Source organism: Anomalospiza imberbis, chromosome 27 (assembly GCF_031753505.1).
Source record: "Anomalospiza imberbis isolate Cuckoo-Finch-1a 21T00152 chromosome 27, ASM3175350v1, whole genome shotgun sequence".
In the NCBI taxonomy this organism is placed as follows: Eukaryota; Metazoa; Chordata; class Aves; order Passeriformes; family Viduidae; genus Anomalospiza; species Anomalospiza imberbis.
Genome location: NC_089707.1, coordinates 412,299 through 436,643, shown reverse-complemented (window position 1 = coordinate 436,643; position 24,345 = coordinate 412,299). Strand labels below are relative to the sequence as shown.

The 24,345-nt window shown below is 42.1% G+C and overlaps 1 protein-coding gene across 10 annotated transcripts in view; it reads left to right on the top strand.

The window, feature by feature from the left end:
• The window catches only part of CERS4 (ceramide synthase 4), a 44,212-nt gene that overhangs the window by 5,066 nt on the left and 14,801 nt on the right, over positions 1 to 24,345 (top strand). For 5 of the 10 annotated variants that reach the window (XM_068174246.1, XM_068174239.1, XM_068174248.1 and 2 more), the window contains exons 2-3: positions 15,917 to 16,090; positions 23,335 to 23,452. In XM_068174246.1, coding sequence (XP_068030347.1) covers positions 15,918 to 16,090; positions 23,335 to 23,452 — 291 coding nt within the window. In that variant the 5' untranslated portion in view covers position 15,917. Of the gene's footprint in view, positions 1 to 6,044; positions 6,104 to 8,188; positions 8,224 to 8,687; positions 8,846 to 15,176; positions 15,233 to 15,916; positions 16,091 to 23,334; positions 23,453 to 24,345 lie in introns of those variants that run through there. The other 5 variants (XM_068174237.1, XM_068174236.1, XM_068174240.1 and 2 more) reach the window with 5 other exon arrangements.

Genomic DNA, 24,345 nt, shown 5'->3' with positions numbered 1-24,345 from the left:
AGTTTTGTCAAAGTCAGATGCAAGGTGTGTGTGAGAGGACACACGTGGTGAAGTTTGTCCTCAGAAGGAACCTACCTCTCCTTCAGCCAACTGTAAGTACTGGGGTGAGGTGAGAAACTCAGCTGATGATTGATGAATCTACAAGCTCAGGTTATCAAGATAGCCATGAGGCTTGAAAATGCAGAGGATTTTTTTCTGTGTTTCTGTTAAAAAAAAAAAAAAAAAGGCCAAAGCCTTTTTTTACCTGGGGGTTGTACACTGAAAGATAGGACTTTGTGAGATACTTGTGTTCAGAGCAGCAAAGAAGCTGCCAAAATGGAAAAGTGCAGCTTATGTTCAGCCAAAAGAGCTTTCTACTGAGAATCAAAGCTGCTGAGGCTTAATAGCTGTTAAAATCTGTTGAAATTTGCATATAATATTAATTTTTATAATCTAATTCCCATCTAAGGTCAGAGTTATCTTAAGGAGATAGAGACTTCACAGCTTGATGACTGTTTCCAGACAGGAAGGAGAGTAAACACCTGTAATGAAAAATTAATGTTGTCCTTTTCTTCTGTTATAGTCTACCAAAATCCACAGAAATGGGTTTATTTCTGCTGTCTCTCATGCCAGTAACTACAAGAGACTTGGCTCTTCTGTTCTTATGTGGCAAAGATTAGATTCATGCTGCCAACCTTTTATGTTGGGCTTAAGGATTTCAGCTCCAATCAAAATAAAAAACTTGTCTGAGTTGGTGTCCTTTTCCCATGTTGTTGGACAGTGTCTGGGGAGACCCTGCATTGCCAAATGACAGACAAGTGGTGCTTGAGGATGTCTCACCTATCTGCTCTTGCTTCCCAAGTCTGTTTGGGGACACCAACCTGTCTGAACTCCAAAGGCCCATGGCTGGGTACTCGTGCAGGCATCCTCACAGGCTTCAAACTTCAGTTTCCTGGTATATGCCTTTTTGTCAAAATAGAGTTAAAGAAGGCTTCTTTTTAAAGCTTCTCCTTGTGATGGAACTTTATTTCTTCACTTCCTGAGGTCACCAGGTTGATGGAGCACATTTTAATTGGTTTTTTAACACCACTTACAGTTTCTGACATCCTTTTGAATGCAGAACTTAAATGATGTCTGATCTGAAGGAGAGCATGAGCTCTGGAGAGTCAACATCTTGACAACAGCCAATCTTTTATAAACCTGGCAGTGTTCAATAAACACAAAAATAACTAAATTAGGCATTCCTGCAAATTGATATTTTTTCTGACAGGCAGCTAATGAGAATCCTTGATCATATTCATGAGCCCAAGAAGGCTCAAGAAGCAAAAAGGTGTCAGGAAAGTCCAATTGCTTTCTGTTCTTTGAGATACATAACAAGAAAATTGATACTGTTTTTCTAAATTTTTATTCTCTATTTTAGCTCTAGCTTTTGTAATACTCTAGACTCTTCCCTGCAGAGCTTTTGGGGGGAAATTGCTTTCAGGCTCAGAGAGTTATCCAAATTTTTCTTTTCTGACATGTTTATGGCAGAGAACAATACTTTACAGGGCAGGGAAGGAAGTGAAAGCCTCTGTAGATCACTTACTCTAGGAAGTGGCTTATGTGGGCTCAATACACAAAAGTCAAACTGCAAAGCTGCTAATTCTGCTTGTGAAAAGTTATGGTAAAGGAGTGTTTAGTCAATACAGCTTCAGGTGATAAGGCTCCAGCCATCTGGGTGCACGCCTGAGCTTAGTCTGATTTTCTTCCAAGGCAGTTCCAAGGTAGAAGTCCATGGGACTTCTCCTTTTGGAGAGCACTGTGCACAGAGCTAGTACACGAGTTGGGCTTGTGACCAGTGCTTGCAGCAGATCGAGGGACCTCACAGCTGAGCTGTAGCAGCTGGGTTGCCACCTGTCAAGGTCATGATGATTTGTCCAGACTTTGGAAGCAGTTGTTGTAAATGAAAGATCCCTCAGGGAATCTTCGGATCCTAATTCACAGCAAATTTCTCTGCAAGAGGGTAAAATGCAGCTAGAATGTTATTTTACACTGCTTTTTCAGGTCTAAGATGAGTAGGGGATATTTCTATAACTTTGCTACTCACTCCTGAGAGAAATAGGAGAAAAATGCAGGCATGGTGTTTGGTGTGATATGATGCAGAGGGTCCCTGCAGTTGTGTATGTACACCCAGAAATTGCTTGGGGCTGCATCTATCACATATTTAGGCTTAATTTTCTGGTTGGTTTTTGTTTTGTTTTGTTTGTTTTGTTTTGTTTTTGTTTTATATGTTTTTGGGGTTTTTTTTGGGTTCCTTTTGCAGAGGCCAGTAAGGATTTGATGATATGAATCCAGATATTTCCAGGTATGATGTAGCAGATGGGCATTTGGAGCTCAGTAGAGGTACAGTTTCATTAGCTTAAGGTGCATTTCTGTAGAGAGAGGTGCCACCTTTGCCAGGTCTGGGCCACTTGTCATTTCCCCTTACACCTTGCATTGAGCCTGCACAAATGATTTTGAAGCCAGGAAGTGAATTGCACTGAGGAACTGGCATGGGGTAAAATCATCCCCAAGTAAAAACAAAAAAAAAAGTTTGGTTTAAACCCAAATCCTTTTCTCAAGCTGGTTCTCTGTGAAGCCTCACAAATTCCTGGGTTGTGGCAGTGATGTGGGCGGGCTGGTCAGGAGCGGGTGGAGGCCAGGGTCCAGTCTTTGATGGCTCTGTTGGTTTACACTGGCTCTCAGTTGTAAGGAGCCTCTCTCAGCAGGGGAATCTTCGTGCTGGAAAGAGCAGCAGTTTCATTTTAAGGACTGTAGTGGATCTCTCCACCCACTAATATAATCTTAAAAGAAGTACATCTGTTTCTTTTACCACTGTGGTCCTCCAGTCTTAGGCTTTGTTCAGGTGAAAGTAAACTTAGAAGAAAGAAGTTTATAGAACATGAAAGTACTGACATGCACAAGTCAGAACAAAGAGTCTGTCTTGATTTTCTGTACTGTAGGGTGTAAGTAACATGTACTTGTTCTTTGAAGTGCTGAAAATGGAGTCATTATATCACAGCATTTTCTGAAAAATCACATTTGTTTAACAAATTTAGACTCATTGGATGTATCCAGACATTACTATGACATAACAAGTCCACACTAAAATCCAGTGGGGCTGCAGTTGAACTGAGGGGCATGCAGTTTTGAACTGACTCCACTTTAGCTGTGAATTTAGAGCCTGTTGATAAGAAGAAAAATGTAATGAGATTTCTGGAGTCAGAATTGTTTATTGTGCTCTGTATTTTATATCCTGCTTGTATTTCTAATGTCTATTCCAGGTTTCTTCCCTGTAGGAGAAAAGCCATGCTTTCATGTAAAGGAAGAACAGAAGTCAAAAGGCTTACTTAAAAATGGATTGCTCTTTAGGAGGCCAAAATCTTGAAATTATTTCTTACTAGTAAAATTAATTATCTTCATTCTAGTTAACATTAACTGAGTAATTGAACACTTCAGTGGAGTCTCTTGCAGGTGTGGAGTTCACACATTTCCAGCACCTGCAGGTTCTGTTGTAAAAGCTGCAGCTCCAGCTCATGGAGTCCCTAGACCTGGAGTACACCTGAGAGGAGCTGTAGGGGAACCTCTGCCAGGAGCTGGGCACTGCCTCCTGCCCAGCAGCGTGGACAGTCCTGGAATGCCCAGTGCAGGCTCTGGTTCTGGATGAGTTCCAGGAGCTGTTACCCAGCCCAGGCTGGGTCTGCTGTGAGGGGCTGAGGATGCAAAGTGTTGTTCTCCACCGGATGCATCCTGGCCACTACAGGTGTTGGCAGAGCTCCTGTCCTTGTGCCTGCTCGTGGTGTGACCCAGTGCTCCTGGTCTCACATACTGACATGGCTGTGGGGTGTTTTCCACCTTAACTAGGTGTCTGCAAGTCTGTTCTGTGCCCTTGGCCACCCTCCTCAATCAAATAAAGGTTTGCATTTTATTGTGGGTCTCTGCTATTTGCATGTATTCATCTTTAGTATATCCGTATTGAAGGTTTCATATTTAATTCTACTGGCACTCTATAGCAGGTTCCTCTTAAGTAAAAAGAAAAAAATGTCATCATTTTCCCAGTTTTGAAGGTCCACTTAAGGCTGTTCTGTTGGAGGTTGTTTTTATAGCGTTGTCATCTATGCTGATGAGTATGCCTCAGCAGGTTTGTCCAGAATTAAATAACTATGCCAAGATCCCAGTGCATGTTCCCCACTCCATTTCCAATATGCTTTAGTTTTAATTAATCCAGGAGTTTTATTTTGAAAAATAGGAAATACGTTCAAAGAGGACTGCAGTAATTCCATAAACTTTGAAACTGATTCACCTTTTACCGAAACTGGTTTTGATCAGAATTGGTGTCTTTGTTTTAAAAGTCAGTTCCAAAAATAAAGAAATTCTTCAAATACTTTTCTTTGTGAGTTTGCTGCACTGATAGTCACAGGTTACAGCATATGCCTTCCAACCCAACAAATGCCAAGGCTTTGAATCAAAACAGATAAGGAAAAATAAAATGTGAAAGAGGTAAACTACAGGCTGTGTTCACATTATTTTGTTTGTAATGAGCAGTGTTATTTTTATCCCTGAGGTACTGTAAGAGCTTTTGGGTCAACGACTTCCCTATTGTTCATCTGTCTGTCTTCATACGTATTTGAAAGATCCTTCTGCGGGGTTTGAAAGATGAATTGTCAGAGTTTGTGTTTAATGTTTTCAAAGAAAAGATCAGAGGAATTTTTCTGTTTAGAGAGGATATCGAATTAAAAGCATGAAAGCAGAATTCCCCAAATAATCACTTCTGTGTGACTTTCCTTGTAAAGTTACTTGTGGTGAATTGAAGCAAGGAGAAAGTGACCCTCATTATCGGTATTTTAAAAATAAACCCTGAGCTCAGCCAGCGTGAGTCAGGGCCGTGCCACGGGAGGCGGAGGTGCTGATGGTGTGCTGGGGGATCCAGCTGGCCCAGGCTGGGGGATCCAGCTGGCCCAGGCCGGCACCGCCATGTGCTCAGGGCCGGGGTCTTCACCCTCTGTGGCTGCTGCAGCCACGATGTTCTCGGCTCAGGCAGGGCAGAACAACTGGCTGCAGTTAGGTAAATTAGTGTCTGTTCTGCAGAGAAGTTGGCCCAGGGAGGAATAAATGGGGTGTCAGAGTTCTCTCTCAGATCCTTCAGCAAACACAGCAGAGCAGATCGAGGCCAGCTTGAGGAGTGACCGTGTTCCTCAGAAGACCAAGAGGACCTCCAGGGCTGAGCAATCCCAATGAGCCCTGTCTGTGTCCAGTGGGATCACTCACTGAAAGGGTCCCACTGCACATGTAGTTAAGCCATCCCGTAATGCCAGAATTGCTGGATAAATAGCACAGTGTGGTTGCAGCCTTCAAATCTTGACAAGGAATACAGCATCCTATAGTGGTTTGTTTATGTAATAGGCAAAGCTCCACTGGAGGCAGGTTCTCTTCGTGTTAGGCACTTTCCAGCAAAGAAAAGAGCTCAATGCCTATGGAAACAACCAGAGTTTTACATTCGGCTTTATAGGCTGCTCCTATCACAGAGCTTTTAAATTGTCTGTGCTAATGAAGAATAATTCATATTCACATTTGTTTTCCAATGAACATCATCATGTGACAGATTGCATTACTCATTAAGCAATAATGCTTGTGAAAAGTGACTCTCAATGCTTCTAATCTTGGAGAAAGGGAAATCTTTTTATCAGTTGCTATCTCAATGTTTTTGACTTATTTTGTTTTTGCAGTAATGTTGGGAATGTAGATGTTCTCAGATAAGGTTTTAAGTTTTGTGTTTTGAAATGAAAAATCATGAAAGCATGTACTAGTTTTACAGGTAGGAGTATAATTTAAAAGAATCTTAATTTTAGCGTAATTAATTTTTTTTCCCTAAGCTTTGGAACAGGCTGGGACGTTTGCAGGAGCAAATACCTGGGAAACTGATGGAACTGTTGATAGTGAAATTTAAAGCCAACTCATAAAAAGTAATTAAAGCCTGTGTGTTCCCTGCATAAGTGAGGAGAGCGAGGGTTGTGTGAAAAGTCATTCACTGTGTGTGTAGGTGTACTGCATTGTAATACGGGATGCCTCCCTCAGCTTCATGCAACAGATTCATCCCAAGTGATAGGTAAGCACTTTTCAAATCTATGTTGGCATTCAAGATGATCCAATTCCACTTTGCTGTTTGATCTTTGTGAGGTCTGTGGCAGAGGTTGCATAGATTGGTCCCTTAGGCCTCCTTATTTAACACAGCAGGTTCTCTTGTTTTGACCCAACATCAGCTGTTCAGGAGTTCAGCGCTTCACTGAGGGGGATGCTCAGAGGTGCTGGTGTGATGAATTAGAAAACTTGTCTGGGGAAATGGCCTGGCTGGGGGAGAAAGAGGGATAAGAGTGCTTGATTCACTGTAGGGCTTGACTGTATGAATTAGGAGCAATGGTGATGCTTTGGGCTGCAGGGAAGTAGGAATTGTAGGTAAACTATGGATGCAGAGCTTCTGAGGGCTGCACAGACTGGAACCTGGAGTGTGGCTGAAGGCAGAAGGACAGAAGAGGAGGAGCTGTCCTGGAAGGGACCAGAAGGGCTTGCCAAGGATGATTCTTAGAGGATAGGTGAGGAGAGGGCTATCAGACCACAACAGTATGATTATTTAGGAATGTTTATGCTTCAAAAGGGCTGGAGAGTCAGGTAATGCATTGGAGAAGCATTGCACTGTCCCATGAGCTCGTAAGAAAGAAGCTTTATTGAGAGCTATGTTGATATTTTAATGTGACTCGAGCATGACTTGGAGGCTTGAACCTCCCACCTACTTTTTGTTATTCTCAATTTTTAAGTTAAACTTTTTAAATCTTAGTATGTGTTTGTTGAGTAACAGGATTAGTGATAATCAGTTGAGTGATTTCAGTTGGTAGTGGAAAAAGTGTCAGGGGTATGTATTGTCATGAATGATCTGAACAAGTATTTTTTGCTCCTCCAGCACCTGATCATCCATGCCCATAAACTGGGTTGTAAGGCCAGAACTTGCCTTTGGAAGAGTTTCTCACAAAGTTTTTGCTGCCCAGGCTCAAAGTCTTGAGCCTTATTCAGTGTGTATTCTCACAGTGTGATTCCTTTTTGTGCCTTTCTCTTCCAAAATCTGTCAAAAGGCTCCTGTTGGTGTATGAACTGCTTGTTGGTACAATCTTTGTGGATAAAAAGCATTTCTGATTAGAGGCTTTTTGGCAGTTTTTACTGTCTCTTAACTCAGATTGAAGGACATGATCTCATTAAGTTTGCCTGACTCCTTCTTTGATACTGATAAATTTAGAGAAAGAACAGGTGAGCAGTTCTATGAGAAGTAATCTCCCTCTTGATTCTTTGAGTGATCTTCCAACCTGTCTTCTTGGCTCACTGTGGCCTGAGACCAATAACTTGATTTTCTTCCTCAATTCTATCAAGTGATGTCAGACAATGACAGCTGTTTTTACAGTGAGACTGGAGGAAATAGTCAATGTCAGGAGAAAGAATGAAGGGAAAAAGGCAAAGAAATTGATAAGTAGCTCATTTGGGGTTTATAGGTACCTCTCTCATATATTTTACATTTGCACTCTTGAGAAACACACATAGGTCTGGGACTGTGTGTTTTGTGGAGATGTGTAGCTGGTGCTTTGAGTGCCTCAGTTGCTTTACTTGGATGCCAGTGGTGACCGATGTTCTTACTAAGCCTTAACATGATCTGTAGCTTTCTGCACAGTGATGTGGCCAAACAATCAGCATGCAGTGTCCTGCGGTTTTTTGATGATTTTTTTTTGTTTGTTTGTTTGTACAGTTAATGTTCAGTAGCAGAACATTGTTCCCAAGTGTCAGGACAACAAGGTTTAAGTTACCTCACTCTGCCCTAGGAAGGTATGTTACTTCATGTTGGCATGTAACAGTAATGTTATTTCATTTAATAATTCATCCATGGACTAGGTACCAGCCAAACAGCAAAGGTCTTTAGCTTTTGTCTCTGTTGCTTTTACCCTGATAATTTAATACAGTACTTTGTTTTTCAGACTAGTTTGATGAGTGTTGCAGTTCAGCCCAGGTTTTTTGCAGCATTAGTAGGGAAGTATCTCCAGGTTCTTGGAGGAAAAATATGGCACAAACATCTGTGGTATTTCAAAATTTGAATCTACCTTCTTGGGGTTTTCTTAAGTTTCAGGAGAGGAGATTTGTGCTTCTTCAGGGATCTACTTGGCAGGAGTTCATGGGAGACTCTCCTGGCAGGTAAAGGTGCTGATCTTTCAGGACAGCCAGATCCAAGCACATGTAGTCCATCGCAACATGCAAGAAGACAAACAAACATGGTAGGAGACAAATGAGCATGGAACTGTTGTTTGAGCTTAAACACAAGCAGGAAGCGTCAGGAAGGTGGGAGCATTATGAATGGCCACGAGCAATATGGAAATGTTGCCTGGGGAAAGAAGGATGCAGGTAGGAAAGCTAAAGCTCAGCTGGAGTGAGGGATGTGAAGAGCACCCAGAGCAGCTTCTGAAAGTACATTGGTAGCAAGAGGGAGGCTAAGAAAAATTTGGGCACACTGCTCTGAGCAACTTCTGACCAAAGACATGGTGAAGCCAGAGGTATTTGAGGGCTTTTCTGGCCTTGTTTTTAGCTGAATAAACCAATGCTTGTTTTTCACTGGGCAAAACCAGGAAGTTGTACTCATTCCCCTCAGTGAGGGATGATTGAATGAGAAGAGCTGTCTGATTTGCATTTTGACGTGGTGAGTGACATCAGCTGAAACCTGTGCTGTGGGTCATACCTGCAGTCTGCTCAGGGCCAGGCACTCGCAGGCAGAGCAGCCCAGCAAGGAAGGAGCTGGCAAGTGGAGCATAAGGTATGGGAGGTTGATATGTAATTTATGCTGGGTGAGGAAGATGCTCTCTTCAGATCTAGGTAAGCAAGTTTGTCCATTTTGGAACTTTTATTTGCAGTTTCAAATGTTTGATTGGGCATTTTAGGGTTTTTCTGGAACAGAGCCCTCCCAAAAGATGGTGTACATGAAAATTTTTACCTTTGAACAGGACAGCACATGACTTGGAAAATGAATTTATTCTTGTGTAAACAGCAGACACAAAATAATTTGGTAGGAAATGTCAGCTGGTATATCTAAGTGAGGGGAACATCTGAAAGCTAGGATGTTGAGGGTAACTGGACATTGGTGGAGAAACAAGGCTGCACAAATAATTTCAAATTTTCAATTATCTTCCAAAGAAGAGGATATGGAGAACTGAGTCTGGGTGAGGAGGGTCAGCCTGGAGAACATAGTGTTAGAGATTATGAAGGTAAGGAAGTTGTGGTTTCATTTCTCTTGCTACTGGTGAGAGTTGAAACATCTTCTTTCATGCAAAAAGAAATGGAGGTTCTGTCAGAAGCTGTAGTTTTAGGGAAAGGGTTGTGTAGAGTCACAAGAGAAAGAGATGAGAAGGCTGGGGAACTAGAGAAATAAAGCAGAATTAGCTGCAGGTAAAAAGAGATTAATACCAAAACCTGTACATGTGATTGGAGATTCTGCATCAGTTATGGCCAGAGCAAACAGGCTTGTAAAAATCTGCAGAAAAAGTTCAAAGAAATGGAAGTGTAGAGGGTGATGGGTTCTGTAGGAATGTTACTTTGACAGTGTGAGGAAGCATGCTAGGAGAGCTAAGGTCAATCAGTAGTAGTTCATGGACTGGTACTATATGGAAAGGTTTAAATATTTTTTCATTACCATGGGAGGACCTTCTTAGGCATTTTTCTTAATTGATAAATTTCAGCTGAGTCCCTTGGACACTGTCCATCAATGGTTAAATTTGCATTATAAGAAAAGCTTTAAAATGGTGAAGAACCAAGAGAAACATAGTCCATCAATGGTTAAATTTGCATTATAAGAAAAGCCTTAAAATGGTGAAGAACCAAGAGAAACATAGTTTAAAAAGGGATCTTGTGCAAGGGAAAGGTTTTGAATAAGGTGATATCTGAAAGCAGGATGGGTAACAGAGATGAGGAAATGGAAATCAAAATCAAAACTGAAGTGAAATTTGAAAAGCTTAATGTATTCCCTTCAGGTAGGAGACTCTAACTAACTAATCTCCGTCTCAGTATGCTGAAAATAATGCTACATGTAATTAAGAATTTTGGAGCAAAGACTTTTTATCCATAAATTTTACCAAATCTTTAGTGATTTTTTATCTATAAATTTTACCAAGTCTTGATATATATTACAAGAAATGCATAAAAGATTTTACAAAGAAAACAAAACAAAAAAAAAAAAAAAAAAAGAAAAAAAAAGAAAAAAATTATCCTAGAACTATAATACTATAATACCAGTATTGTGATCATTAGTGTGAAAGTTTAAAAAAAGAAAAATCCTTGGAGATGGAGATTAAGATATTAAATATGAGTGTTCAAAAGATAGCCTGTGCTATATTAGTCAGAGCTTTATTTGTTATTTATTTCTGCCTAAAAGAGATGCAGTAATTGTCATGTCTAAACTAGTAACTTCTCTTGGGTAGCTCTACAAAGTAGTTTTAGTTGAAGACATCAGGATTATGGGAAGTATCAAACAAGAAACTGCCTAGAAAAGCTATCAGGAGAGAATTTATTCATGGGGTTCTTGTCTAATTGATTTCTTAGTAAAATGGGTTCAAGGTTCAAATGCATAAGGCAATGAAAACTCAAATTTAGGCAATATGGACCACAGTAGGGCAGGAACATAATGGCTCTTCCAGTTTGAAATAACAGGAACCTTTAGAACTATATGGAGGACTTTGTTTCTTGACCCCAGTTTCCCGGGAAGTTAAGACAAGCCTCTCCATTTTGGTCTCCAGCATATCCAGACTGAAGAGACTTTTTTGGTTTTCTTTAGCATTAACCCCATGGAAAAATAAAGCAACTTGACTCGAGAAGCAGCATAACTGCATCCTTGTGGTGGTGTGCTTCCGCATCTACCAGTGATTTCCCCTGTGGCTGTGCTGTGCTGCAGGGGATAATTGCATCCTGGGAAAACTGGCCCTACCAGGAAGGCTGCTGCAGGAATCCCTGCACTGCTCTGGCAGCCAGGCCATTAACATGATGCTGCATTTAAACTAATAAGACTTGGCTGACCTAAATGGCTTGGCCCAAAGCCACTGCAGGGATGTTTGTACCTTTGGCATGGTTCACCCACAAACCTGTATAATCCACCTGCAGACAATGGACCATGTCTGCTATAAATGAGCACTCGAAGGCCTCTGTAGCCAGTTCTTTCCAAGATGTGTAAGCTGTTTCTCTCTGTTTCATCTCCACCCTTATCTGCTATATTCACACATGTAAATTTACATGATTAGTTGTGTACCAATATAGTGATGTTTTGCTTGGGAATGGTGTCTGTAAGTGAAGCAAGAGAGTAACTCTTTGAAGATGTAAGGAACAGTTAACATTGCCTGCGTAAACCTGCTTAGCCATTTTACCTGTGAGACAGGCAGTAACCTCTTCAGCTGGATGGCCTGCTTCTTCTCAAACAGTTCTGCTTCCAAAGCGAAACCAAGCACAAACCTGGCCCTGCAGGGTTCAGTGCAGTGGTGTTCCGTGTCTCAGGGTGGGGAGCCCTGCTGTGCTGCTCTGCTGCAGGCACTGCAGATGCAGGAATTCCTGCTCTCCTTGGAGCAGCTCAGCAAGCCCAACAGCTGAGACTTTTATAATGCTGAGGATACAGATGAAACGACTATGTTCACAAAAACCAAAAAAACAAGCAATACCAGGAAAGACAAGATTCAACAAAGTAAATACAGTGGATGGGGCTACTGGGCTGCAGAGTCCAGTTGCTTCAAGACCTGTGTCACTCCAAAGGAGCTCAGTGAAGTCCACTTTGCTAGTCTCCTCTTGGTGCACTACGGGCTCAGGAAGTGCCGAAGCCTTGTCCCCCCTTACCCCATGGTGTAGCTGTGATACTTCTTTGGTTTTGATTTCATCCTTACATGTCCTTTTTTACAACCAACCTAAAGCTGTTCTTTCAGCATTTACTATTTTGTTGGCTGTTTGTGAAGTCCTTGTGTTGATCTGTCCAGTGATTCCCACTGTTGTTTGTTATCTCTGTTCTTGCTGAGCTCTGTGTGAGGGGGTGCCTTCTCTGTTAGACCTTTGTTCAGAGCTGAAGGGCTTGGTTCTGCATGTTACAAAGCTACAGTGCAGGATAGATGCTGTGTGAGGTGTAAAGAACTTCTGAGAAAGAATTGGGCCCACTTACACTTTTCTGTGAGTGCTCAAAGGGCCTTTTAGACACACCATTGTCTTCAGCTTTCCGGCAGCCTTGACTTGAGAACTTGACATGTATAAATTGCAAAAGATATATGTGTTACTTCATGTAGTACCCTGTTCTGTATTTTTGTAATGTGTGAAGACTGCTGCAAAGATGAAGAAATATTCCATGAGGGTGATCCTATCTGTATTTTGCACATGAAAGTCAATTAGTACTGGCTATTTGCTTCCTTAGCACACTGAATCGATATATTCCCCCTAAGCAAATTGGATATCTATTTTGTATTCTCCCGCAGAGTCCCCAGTGGAGTTCAGCTGCTGTTCTCTACCAAGTGTGGTTTTGTGTTGTTGCCAGATATATACAGTTCTGGAGGGAGAATGTGGGATTGTGTAGCTGCAAAGCTGGCTGTGATGTCAGCTTTCCCCAGCATGCCTTCTGTCTGCACAGTGAGAAAACCTACTGAAGAAATGTTTTTTGAAGAGCTGAGCCAAGGAGGAAGTGTAATTTCTCCCTGGAGTTCTCCTAGGCATTCCTAATGCTTTTCCCAACTAGAGCTGAGATTTTTATCTGCTGAGAAAGTTTACCTACATTTTGAAGTTGGTATGTTCAATGCCTGTAAAGTTCTTTGCAATTCAGGTACCTCACTTGGGTTATTTGGCTCTTCAGGCTGGTATCCTCTACTGTCTGAAGTGCACAAGTTGTTTTGGTGTGGTGTCACCATGCTTCATGGTGACAGGATGTCGAATTCATCGTAGGCTAAGCCCATATACAGTTTGCTTCTACATAAACACGTTCTTCTCTAAAAATGTAGACTTCTATGGATAAACCTGGGCTCACACAGTCTATAGGAAGTTTGGGGACATCCTGAAAAAATGGTTCACGGAGGCTTGGGGGTTCAGCACAGCCGTCCTGTCCCATGGGCACAGGGCTGTGTCACCCAAGTGGAGTTGTACTGGTGAGTAGCATGTTTACTGAGTAGTCTGAAAAGATTTTTCACCTTTCTGAAAAGCTGGTGTGTATGTGTGCTTCAGCTAGCTCTGTCACCAGTGAGCCGTCACCAGCGTCCATGGTCCTGGCTTCAGGTGTTTTTGCGGGACCACTAAAGGCAAAACTGTCTTAAAGGATCCTACAGCCCTGCCAGAGGAACAGTTGTTACTAGCAAATGTTCCCACCTCCAAACAGCCTTGGTGGGGACAGTTAGATTATACTCTAGGCCCCTGAGAGCTGTAGAGACTTGAGATTTGGCAGGCAGTTCAAAAACTCTTGCATCCTGCTAGTCAGGCTCTTAAAACAGGATTTGAAGAATCTATAAACCCTGTTTGTCTCCATTTTGTGTGCCAGTGGTTTTTCATCCAGGCATTGTCTGGAAGAAGAACTAGAAGAAGGAATGGAGAGCAGCCTGGAAGTGGCATCAAAACTGCAGTTTCCAGAGGCCCAGAAGCTACACCAGAAAGAAAATACTGTTTATTATTGTCAACCTGAACTCTAGTAAATGACCTGGATGTTCTTTTCAGTGCTGGTGAAGCCATACTTCCACTTCTTTTGGCTGCAATTCTTCAGTATGTCAGGTTCTTGATTTTTAGGAGGATTTTTATGCTGTGGGTTTTATTATGAAAAGCTGAAATCAGGCAGTGCACGGTGGAGGAGAAGAATGCATTTTTCATAAGATGGTTTTCCTTTTTCTTTGGGAAGAAAGGGAAATGTTTTCCTTCTTTCTATATATGATATATAAATGCTATACATTATATATATTTTTCTGTAAGTGATTAGAAAATTTACATCCACTTACTGTCAATTGCACATATATTTTTAATCAGCTTTGTCCTCAAACCGAATTGGATGTGCATGTGCCAGGAGAAATGATGAAGCTTTCCCCCCTGTCAGCCCCCCTGAACTGCTAAGCTAGCCCAGCCGTGGGGGACCTGCAGGGATACGAAGCTTCAGAAACCAGGCGAGATATTCACAGAGGCTCAATTTCCAGGTGTTTATTCTCTGGGGAGAAGGAGGAAAAAGAGGACGGACAATGGCTGTGGGTTTTTTTTATCTAGGGTCTGGGAGGTCTGGGTTATCTGGCTCTGGGCCAATGGGGTACAAAGAGGAAGTAAGGATCATTCTAACAGTCACAGCTATAGGGGTCTTCCAGGAGGGTGATACCATTCCACAGGGAAATGCAGCAAAATGAGTCAAATTTGAAGAAATAGCATCCTAGTTTTCCCTGTTGTAGTCAGATCAAAAGACACATTGAGGGGAATAGTAAAGTCCAAATCAAGAAAAGATGTTGCGTTTCCTTCCAGTGCCTGAAGGGAGCCTACAAGAAACATGGAGAGATACTTTTTACAAGGGCTTGGAGGGACAGGACATGGAGGAATGCCTTCAAACTGAGAGACAGTAGATTTAGATTAGGTATTAGGAAGAAATTCTTCCCCATGAGAGTGGGTAGGCCCTGGCACAGGTTGCTCAGAGCAGCTGTGGCTGCCCCTGGATCCCTGGAAATGTCCAAGGCGATGCTGGACAGGGCTTGGAGCAGCCTGGGATAGTGGAAGGTGTCCCTGCCCTTGGTAGGGCGTGGAGTGAGATTGAAGGTCCTGTCTAACCCAGGCCATTCTATGACTCCATGGCTGTGATTCAGAAAATATCCCTCAGACACCGAATTGTAGAATGAGTTTAACAGAGAAATTGCATCAGAATTACAGATATCTTCAAAATAAAATGACTGGTTAATTTTTGATTAGATGGGCAGTTCTTGCAGAAAATAGATCAGGCCTTGGGACTGTGCTTGAAGAGAAGCTTTATAATACTTGGGCCAGACTCTTAAATTGTATGCTTTTCCCCTCATTACCTGAGATGGCATCTCCTGTGCACTGTTCTGACTATCTCAATGGGCATTTCATTCCCATTTCCTTCTTCTGTGCCTGCATAGAGTCTGTTTGACTTCAGAGCTTGTGTTTGGGATGTTGGTTGTTACCAGCTAAGAATGAGCATTGGAGGGCGGTGCAGCTCATATTTCTGTATGAGGTAGAGTTATCTAGAAACAGTATTTGTGTGTTGAATTGTCATATCAATATTCTGCTGTTAATTTTGCTGCTAAATTCACTGATCATATATGTAGATTCCACAGTCAAGCATAGTCTTTAAAATTACATTAAGAACCCAGCACAAAATCCACCTAGCACAAAAATTCTTACCTGAATAATTCAAAGAAAAAGCTGATTTTTTTTTTCTTTTATAAGGTAAAGTCTCAGAATAATAAGTATAATGCATACACACACTCACACAGAGATAACGGAATTACAATCTGTAAATAGAAACAAATAAATACAAAAGATCAAAAACTGAAAAATAAGGCTGTATACATAAAAAGTAGAGCAAATTTACCACATCCCCACAATACCAAGCTATAGAGAGGAATCTGTGAACCTGAGAAGTTTGGCACTAGTACTCTGTTGAATTCTGAGGCACTTTTCTCCATTTTACCCCTGTTTTGGTTGGGTGCCAGGAGTCAGCATTTACCAAGCACATGATAAGGATCTGTGAACAAGTTATCAGTTCCTTGGGCAGTGCTGCATCCCACAGCTGCTCTGCTTCCAGAGCCAGATGCCACCTCAGCAAGGGTGTAATCCTTCCTTGGCTGCACCGGCTTGTGCTGACAGGTTTTCTTGTGTACAGGGCTCACTTTATTCTGGTCTCTCCTCCTTCCAGGATGGCTCGCTCTCTGTATGAGTGGCTGTGGCAGCACGAGTTCTGGCTGCCCCCAGGAATCACCTGGGAGGACATGCAAGAATCTGAAGACACTCATTACCCTCAACCTCGTGATCTCCTGCTCAGTATCCCTTTTGCTTTAATCTTGGTAGTCATTCGATTTGCCTTTGAAAGGTAAGTTATTTAATACTGTTTGTGGTTTCTTAGGTACAATGGGAGCAGTTTGGGTCCAAAAGCTGGCTTTATTGTCTGTGCCAATGCATGAATGAAGAGGTCCACAGAGACTCCATGTCACAAAGTTTGCTGACATAGATACATTTTTCAGGTCCTTCTTTTCAGCCCTGTGTACTGGCTAAAGACATGTGTTGAATGTAGAGCACAAACCCTATCCTTAGGGTCTATTTGCAAGCATTGTGACTTTGTACACATAAAACAGATCAGTGTAGGTGAGGTTTGTGTGTGTGTTTTGCTGGTTTGTGTATGCTGCATGTTTTTTGCTGTTTCAGGATTGAGTGTGGCAGAAGTCATGTTAAGACTCCATCATACAGTTAAATCTCCTTTATCTTGAGTGATGGGAATCTGGAGTATTGCACCTGATAGATAAACCTGAACAAGATGCATCAGATTGGGCTGAGCCCTGTGCCTCAGCACCTGCCCTGCCTAGCACAGGGGGGTGTGTGGTACTGACCCCCAGGCGGGCTGGCAGTGCCACTGCTCTCCTCTGCTGGGGACAGACATTTGTAGCTGCTTCCTCTGACTTGAAGTTGCCACGGACCCCTCAGTGCTGAGCTGCCAGGATTTCTGCTCCTCTCATTCTGCTACCAGATCTGCTTTTGGGGCTGCTTTTTGCAAACTCTGTGATATCATACTCCAGTGCCGGTGGCACAAGAAGTTACTCTGACTCAAGGATCTTTCTGGCCAGAACCATTTGAATGTTTTACACATTACACTTCAAGACAGAAAATTTGGTCATTATGACAAAAGTATAGCAAGAAATCCTGCAGGTGTCACTAACTCTGGCTTTAATAATTGAAGTCCTGAACTGGTGCCACTGCTTTATGCAGTTTGGTCAGTAGTTAATGTGGTTGGTGACACATGATTTGCTGGTGGAAAACTGAGATTTACTACAGTCTTAACTGTTTTTAAGACTGCACAGCAAGTCCCCTTTGTGATTTTGAATACACTTTAAAGTGTTTTTCAGTATATTCAAAACCCAGTATTCTTAGTAGCTCTCTGAAGAAGTAATCGTGTGAAATCTTGGTGGTTTTAAGCTTAGAAAGAGGGGGGCAATGACATTTAAATTTTTTTTTTTTTAAGTGGCTGCACAACAAAATGGAAATGGACTTTTCTGTAGACTAGAAAGATGTTTCTTCTGCAGATTCTCTGTGACACAGGGGTAGCTTGGAAAAACATATAGAAGTTGAAATGATTCAGAGCTCTCCTATAAGAATGTTTTTATATAAAAATACTGGCTGTAAGTTGGGGTATTTTATTAAAACCAAATGTGTGAATAATTACTGAAATAATCATTTTAGGATGATACAAGGTTGGAATTTAAATCTCCTGTTTGTAAACAATATGCTCAGTGTGCATTCCATAAATTCCATGGTTTTTATCCTGCACTTTCCTGGGGACATGGCCATCTTGGTTAGCTCTCTTCATGTGGAAACCAAGGTGCTCTAGGCAGCCATTAAAACAGAAGTGACTCACATTTCTTCCCTGCTGCCTGGCTGGATGCCATAGTCCTTCAGGTGGGCCCTGCTGGTCAGTGACACAGATGTACTTCTGGTGTGGTGTTGGAAATTGGGCCCATGTGCCACTGACTGGCACTTGGCCAATTTATGGCTCCCCAGTGCAGGACATGGCCAGGAAGAAGGAGGAGCCAAACTCTTCCCTGTGGTGGTTCATGACAGGACACGAAGCAATGGGCACAAACAGAAATGCATGATGCTCCATCTGCATTTACAAAAACTGTCTTCTTACTGTGACGGTGGTCAAACATTGGAACAGTTTCCCCAGAGAAGGAGGGAGTCTGCATTGGCAGAGATACACAACACCCAGCTGGACCTAGCCCATGCAGCCTGCTGGAGCAGCAGGGTTGGGCTGAGTGATTTCCAGAGGCCCCTTTCAGCATCTCTGATTCTGTGCTTGTGTGACTCTATCCCTTTATTTGCCTACCTCCTGCCACACCACTCCCAGTCAATCTAAATATCTTTATCATCTGCTTTTAGATGCTGATGGCCAAGTAAAAAGATTTTTTCTTTCCCATGCAAGCGCTGCCTCAGCTGGGAGCATTTCCACAGGCCTGGTCCTACTCATTAATTTTAAAGCTGTTTTGATTCACAAACTTCATTAAATAAAAGCTGCATGTCACACCCTTGAAAAAGATAACATCACAAGCCCATTTTACAGGTCCAGGAAACCTATAATCATAGCACTATTTTACCTATGCAAATTACAAGCCGTTGTTCTGAGCTGTATTCTTGTTTGTCCTAACTCTGCAGTAATTTATTTCAGCATGACTTTTTCTCATTCTGAATCATTAGTGTTTCACATCCAGTTCATCCTGGAGAAGAAAGCTTCCCTTGGGAAGGTGAAGTGTGAATCCAGCCCTCAGTTTCTCCATTGCCTTATCTGTATCTTTAAACAGTGGCACTGGCCCAGTTTAAAATAATTTACACCAAGTTTGTGAATTGTAAAAGGAAATGTGTGTTTATTTCTCATTTTCTGAGATAACCTTGACTGCATATCTTTGGACACCTGGTCTGCAGATTGAAATGAGTGGCTGTAACTAGTAGACAGATTTGGGTTTGGTGGCTGTAGCTTGCCCTCTGGCAATTTATTCTACTCTCAGCCTCCACCAGCTATTACTTGCAACTCTGCATTGGGTGCAGTGTTTTTCTCTCTCTAGATAGTTCCTGGTGGTGTCTGCTTTGGGATTTCAGAGATGTTATAATGTGTTCATATGATCAGAACTCCAGGTAAATAATAAGGGACAGGGGAAATCTGGAGGATTTTCTGCAATGTCTGCATCAGCCGCTATGCTGGGACCAATTGTTTCATCCTTTTTTTAGGCATTAAACTTGTGAAAGGATGGATTTTTCCTCTCCTTTGCACCAGCTGGCTGAACTGGGGAAAACTGAGACAGCAACATCCTTCTAAAAGCCAATGATGCTGGGGATGAGGTGCTGGCTGTGGGAAGAGGACCTGTGGTGTTTGGGTGTGGCCTGGGAGAGCTGAGGAGGTTGTGGGTGCAGCCCTGGGGGAGAAGAAACAGCTCATAGGTTGTGAAGCAACTCCCCTGTGAGCTGGTTTGTGCTGAGGAGGGTGGGGAAAAGTGGATTCAGTGCTGGAGAGTAGAAAGCCCATTCCTGCTGCAGTGCTGGGCTATGCCACAGTACTGAGGCAGGAACTGGGGGAAGCAATTAATGATGTCCTAAGAAAAGAGAGGACCTAGAACTTGGGAATCTCCCCCGTTCCTTTAATGTTTCCAGATTGCACCTGTGAGTAGGAGATATTTCCTGTAACCATAACTTGGAGCTTGATTTTACTTAGCAGGACTTTTCCCTGGACATAATCCTGCAAGGATGTTGGCTTCTCTTCTAGTTATGTAATGTTTAAGACCATTTCTGTAAAAATCAAGTTCTTGGAAAGCTATTATTCTGAAGGAGTATTGCAAAGTGTTTCTTGCCTGCGTGGTTAGTAAAATGTGGCAAGTAAAGTCCTTTGAGAAATAGTAAAGCCATTGAAAACCATTCTTTACATAAAATTCTTTGATTTGTCTGATTTTGGACTTGTCCAGGGATTTCTGGGTGTTGGTCAATTGAAAGGAATTGTCAGTGAATTTGAATCCACGCAGCTCCCGGATTTCACTAGAAGAGGATTTTAGTCAGAAATACTGGGTCTCTTTGTGGGAGAGTGGTGCCAGGATGTGACTCATATGTTGTACATTTAAAGAAATGGACAGTCTTGATCAGCAAGGAACAGATACTTGAACTCAAAACCAAAAGAAGGAAAGGACACCAATTCTGAGTATTTTATTTATAAATTTATCTTTCTAAAGTTTATTTTGCATAGAGACTTTTGTTGTTGATCAGTAATCAGGAAGGATCTGGAAACAGTTTCCTGTTAAGGTCTTACAGGCAGGGCTTGGTGCAAAGATGAGGGACACATTGCAGCATTTAACTGAAAATGGACCTGACTCAGTTTGGACAGCAGCACTGCAGTGAATCCAGGCCTTGTATCAAATGGCACAGTCAGTTTAACTGGTGTGAAACATCTCCTGCAAGCAGGAGAAGGCAGAGACTACGCCAGGAGCACAGCAATAGCCCTCTGCCAAAGGAAACCAGGAGGCCAAAAGAGACTGTACAGTTCAAAGAACAGAAGTTCAGATTGCTGCTGTCACTGGTTCTGCATTTCTTAGTACTTGAAGGTATTTGCCAGTGGCACCCTTATAAATATTTTTTTTTTAAATATCCACCCTCAACGTTAATTTTTTTTTACCTCACACTAACTCTGAAAGCTCTGCAGAAGGAGTGTAGCCCACTTTTGAAAGGTGGGAGAGTAGCAGTTTAACCCCATTTATGATAAATCCACTTAGTTTCAACGTCAGGAGGTTTTGCACAAGACAGCTTGTTCTGTGATTACTCAATAAAGAGCCTTGGTGAGACCTCTGCCATGTAAAACATGGAGTGAGAGTTGCTCACTGATGGAGGAGTAGGCTGGTGATGAGAATCATCTCCCTGACTGTGTCTGACTCTGAGAGGGGCACAGTTTAGTCCTCAGATTTACCCTTTTGTCTTGCAGAGAGCTGATAAAGTGACATGATGAGGCTGTCCCTGCCACTGAGATGACATATCTGTGATGTTGAAATCAGTACAAGCATCATCATTTTAGGGCTGTGCTTGGAACAGGACTTAACTGAGAACTGAGTCAGAGCATACAGCCAACACGTGCAAATGTCCCTTAGGAAGAATTTCAGACCTTGGTTTCCCAATGATGTTCATAAAAGTAGGATTGGTTCCATCAATCATGGGTAAACTGAAAACCTCAACAACAAAGTAATTGTAACTGGTTACACCCTGTCTTCATCCACTGCACCTGGCTTGTTCCTGTGAGATTTTATGCCATGACCATAAGAAATCAGCAGGAAATATAGACAAATCAGGGATTAAACAAAATTAAGAAATTTTTCAGGACACTTTTCAGTAAAATAAATTTGTTCGAAAGCTGCATTGACACCTGACATTGTCCTTGTTTAATGTATCTGGAAAATGTCATACATTTTAGTTCCCAATATGGCCTGATAAGAAGTGGCAATAAGATTGTTTTCAACAATAGAATTGATTGCATCTTCCTCTTCAGAGGTGCTTGTGTTCATGCCTGTTCTTTGAAAGAGAAAGATCAGGCCCACTTTTTAATATAAGAACCAAGATCTAATGCAGAGCTTAAGGTAGATGTTTTCCCAACTTCAGTGGAGTTATGGATACTACTGAAATACTGTGTTATTGTTCTTAGCACAGGACCTGCTGGTCCAGTATCACTCTTCTTAAAGCATTCATTTCATATAGAAAAAAGTCATTAGATGCACTTAAAACATTTCTTGAGAGCAGTCAGAGCCAAACCCCAGAATTCCCAGTGATGGCTATATTCCTTTGCCACCCAGCAACAGTGCCAGGATGCTGCTAAATTTCACTGAAGCTATCAATGCTTACCCATGTTTTTGTGATCATTATGTGTCTTGTTGCCAGCAAGCACACTTCGCCCTGGCCCTTCTTTTACGGTAGAAACATGTAATATTTGTTGGTCTTGGTACATCTTTGAATGTTCCTCTAGCCAGTGATGCCAAAGGAATAACCCAGAGATAATGACAAAGAATAATTGATACACAGGCAGGTGGGTTGGCTGTTCAAAAGAAAAGTGAGAGCTGTTATACGAGTAGGCAAAATGTGTATCCATTCTGTGCTTTAACAGAAGCACAGCATTCCTTAGGTAGGGGGTCTTTTCATAAATTTTTTTTAATACTTGTTAATTAAATTAAGAAATGAGTTCTTGAAAAGAAAACTTCTAAAAGACCCATCTGGAGTATTCTGGACCTGAAATAGTCCCTAAAGACATGCATATGGAGTATAGGCTCTATAACTAGCCGAAACCACAGGTAACCACACCAGATAATCACAGCCATAAATATATCCCATACTCTCTTGAAGTAGAGCACCTTTAAACACCTACACAGTGAAATAGCTTTTGCAGCTTTTGTGAAAGTGAAAGAAAAAAAAATCTTCTTCTGTGTCCAAATCATTAGGGAGAACAGATCAGAGGACTTGCCTGGACATCAGGAGTGACCAGGCAGAGCAGGTGTGGGGCTCAGCACTCGCTGCCTCTGCTTGGTGTAGTTAGCTCAAAGCAGCTTCAGCACCAGTCTGCAGTAACACAGAGACACTTCCCCAGTGGCAGTGTGTAAAAGGGAGTAATTCATAACAGCCAATTCTCAAGAAATTAAAGTAAAAATCAGATGATTTGGATATTTAAAAGAAAATTGTGTGACAAGTTTCCTCTTTGTGCTCTATTTTTGCAAGATCTCACTTCACACCTTCGAAGAGGATGTTTCCTGCTGCTGAGGTAGAGAAGAGAGTTGGTAGTAGAGGAGTTGAGTTGTTGAGCACAGGAATTCTCTGAGCAGTTTTCCTTGGATAACATTTTTCTATTTATGCAGGGTTTTTTGGGTTTGTTTTTTTGGTTTTTTTTTTTGTTTTTTTTTTTTTTTTTTTTTTTTTTTTTTTGTTTTTTTTGTTTTTTTTTTTCTTTGTTTCACCGTGAAAGACTGAAGATGCACAGCTAGTGCAAACATCCATTCCTTGTGACAAGGTTTCTAGTTGCCATGTCCTTATTTTGCAACTGTGTTTGATTTATATTAGGAAACATGGAGGTAAGTTACTCGGGAAAGACCAAATGGCTTCCTGTTTCAGCAGGACATTTATTCTGCATTAATAATACACCTCTGGCAGAGCCTCCCTCTTGATCCTGAGCCAAGGCCTTAGTTCAGGTGGATGCCATGTATGTTCATGTTCTAGATCGAGCAGGGAACAACATTTAGACCTTATCACCAGTGTGGTGCTCCCCATCAGCTGCAAGGACACCAGAAACACGTGACTGGTGATTCAGAAGCTGACAAAGGAGGATATCACATTTACCAGTTTCATGTAATTTTGAATATCACAGCACAGAGCTCAGAGCAGTAGGGTGCAAGTCCAACAGTTTCCACTGTAAGTTTGTGATTTTACCTGCTTAACATGATACTAATGTTTAGATTCACATGTGGGAAGCAGCTGTTATGTACTGCATTATGTTTTAACAGTGCTGCAAAATCAGGAATCGCTGTTCTATTTTTGGCTGACCCTTTATGTTTTCTTTTGCAGAGCCATAGCCTTGCCCCTCAGTACCAAATTGGGTGTGAGAGACAAGCAGAGACCAAAAGCTCAGCCCAACCCCGTGCTGGAAACATTCTATAGTACATGCCGCAAGAACCCGAAAGACGTGAGTCCCTTCTTTCTTTGCTTTCTTGTAGATTTCATGTCTTTAGCCAAAGAAAAACCCATTTGGAATCCTGAAGTTCAGCAATGCCATTAATATCTGGAAGCTCATGAAAGGAAACACTGTAGCACTGGTTACCTGAGAGCAGCCTGCCAGGAAGGTTCTCCTGCAATGCCATCAGCTCTGAGTTCTGCTTCTGAACACCTGGGAGGAAACTGCTCCCCAAAGGAACAGTGACAGCTCCTGTCCCTGCTTACCCTATACACAGCACAGCTGCCTGAACATCAGTGACACCTTCTTACTGTGAGGGTGCCCAGGGAAGTTGGGAATTTATATCCTTGGGAAAACTCAAAGCTCTCTGGGCATGGTTCTTGACACCTGGCTCTAGGTGGCTCTGTTTGAGCAGGGCCTGTTGGACGAGGTGATCTCCATGGTCCCTTCCAACTCCAGCCATTCTGTGATGGCTTCTTTTCATATACTGGCAAATCCTGTAAAAAATCAGCTGTCTTGAGCTCCCACATTGCTAGTCCTGCAGCTCAGCCAATGTGTCTTGCTTGATCTCGTAGTCCTAGACTGGGTCATTCTGTTGCCATGTAATCCATGAGTTTGAGATTGGCCTTGCAAGAAGCCAGAATCTTGGCCATCATCACAGAGATTGTGAGGGGCTTCAGAAACCTGCAAACACAACTGTGGGTAGTTTTCCCCTGAGGGATAAGAAAAGTGTTCTTCAGGAAATTGGCAAGATGACCCAGAGTTATAATGGCTGCTGCTGATGGGAAAGACCACTAGCAGGATTATGAATTGTCACACAATATTAGAATTTAACCTGGTCAGTGAAGTCCCTGAGTGTGAACTCTGTGGTAGGAAAAGCAATCTGATTTTATTTCAGCTTGTTT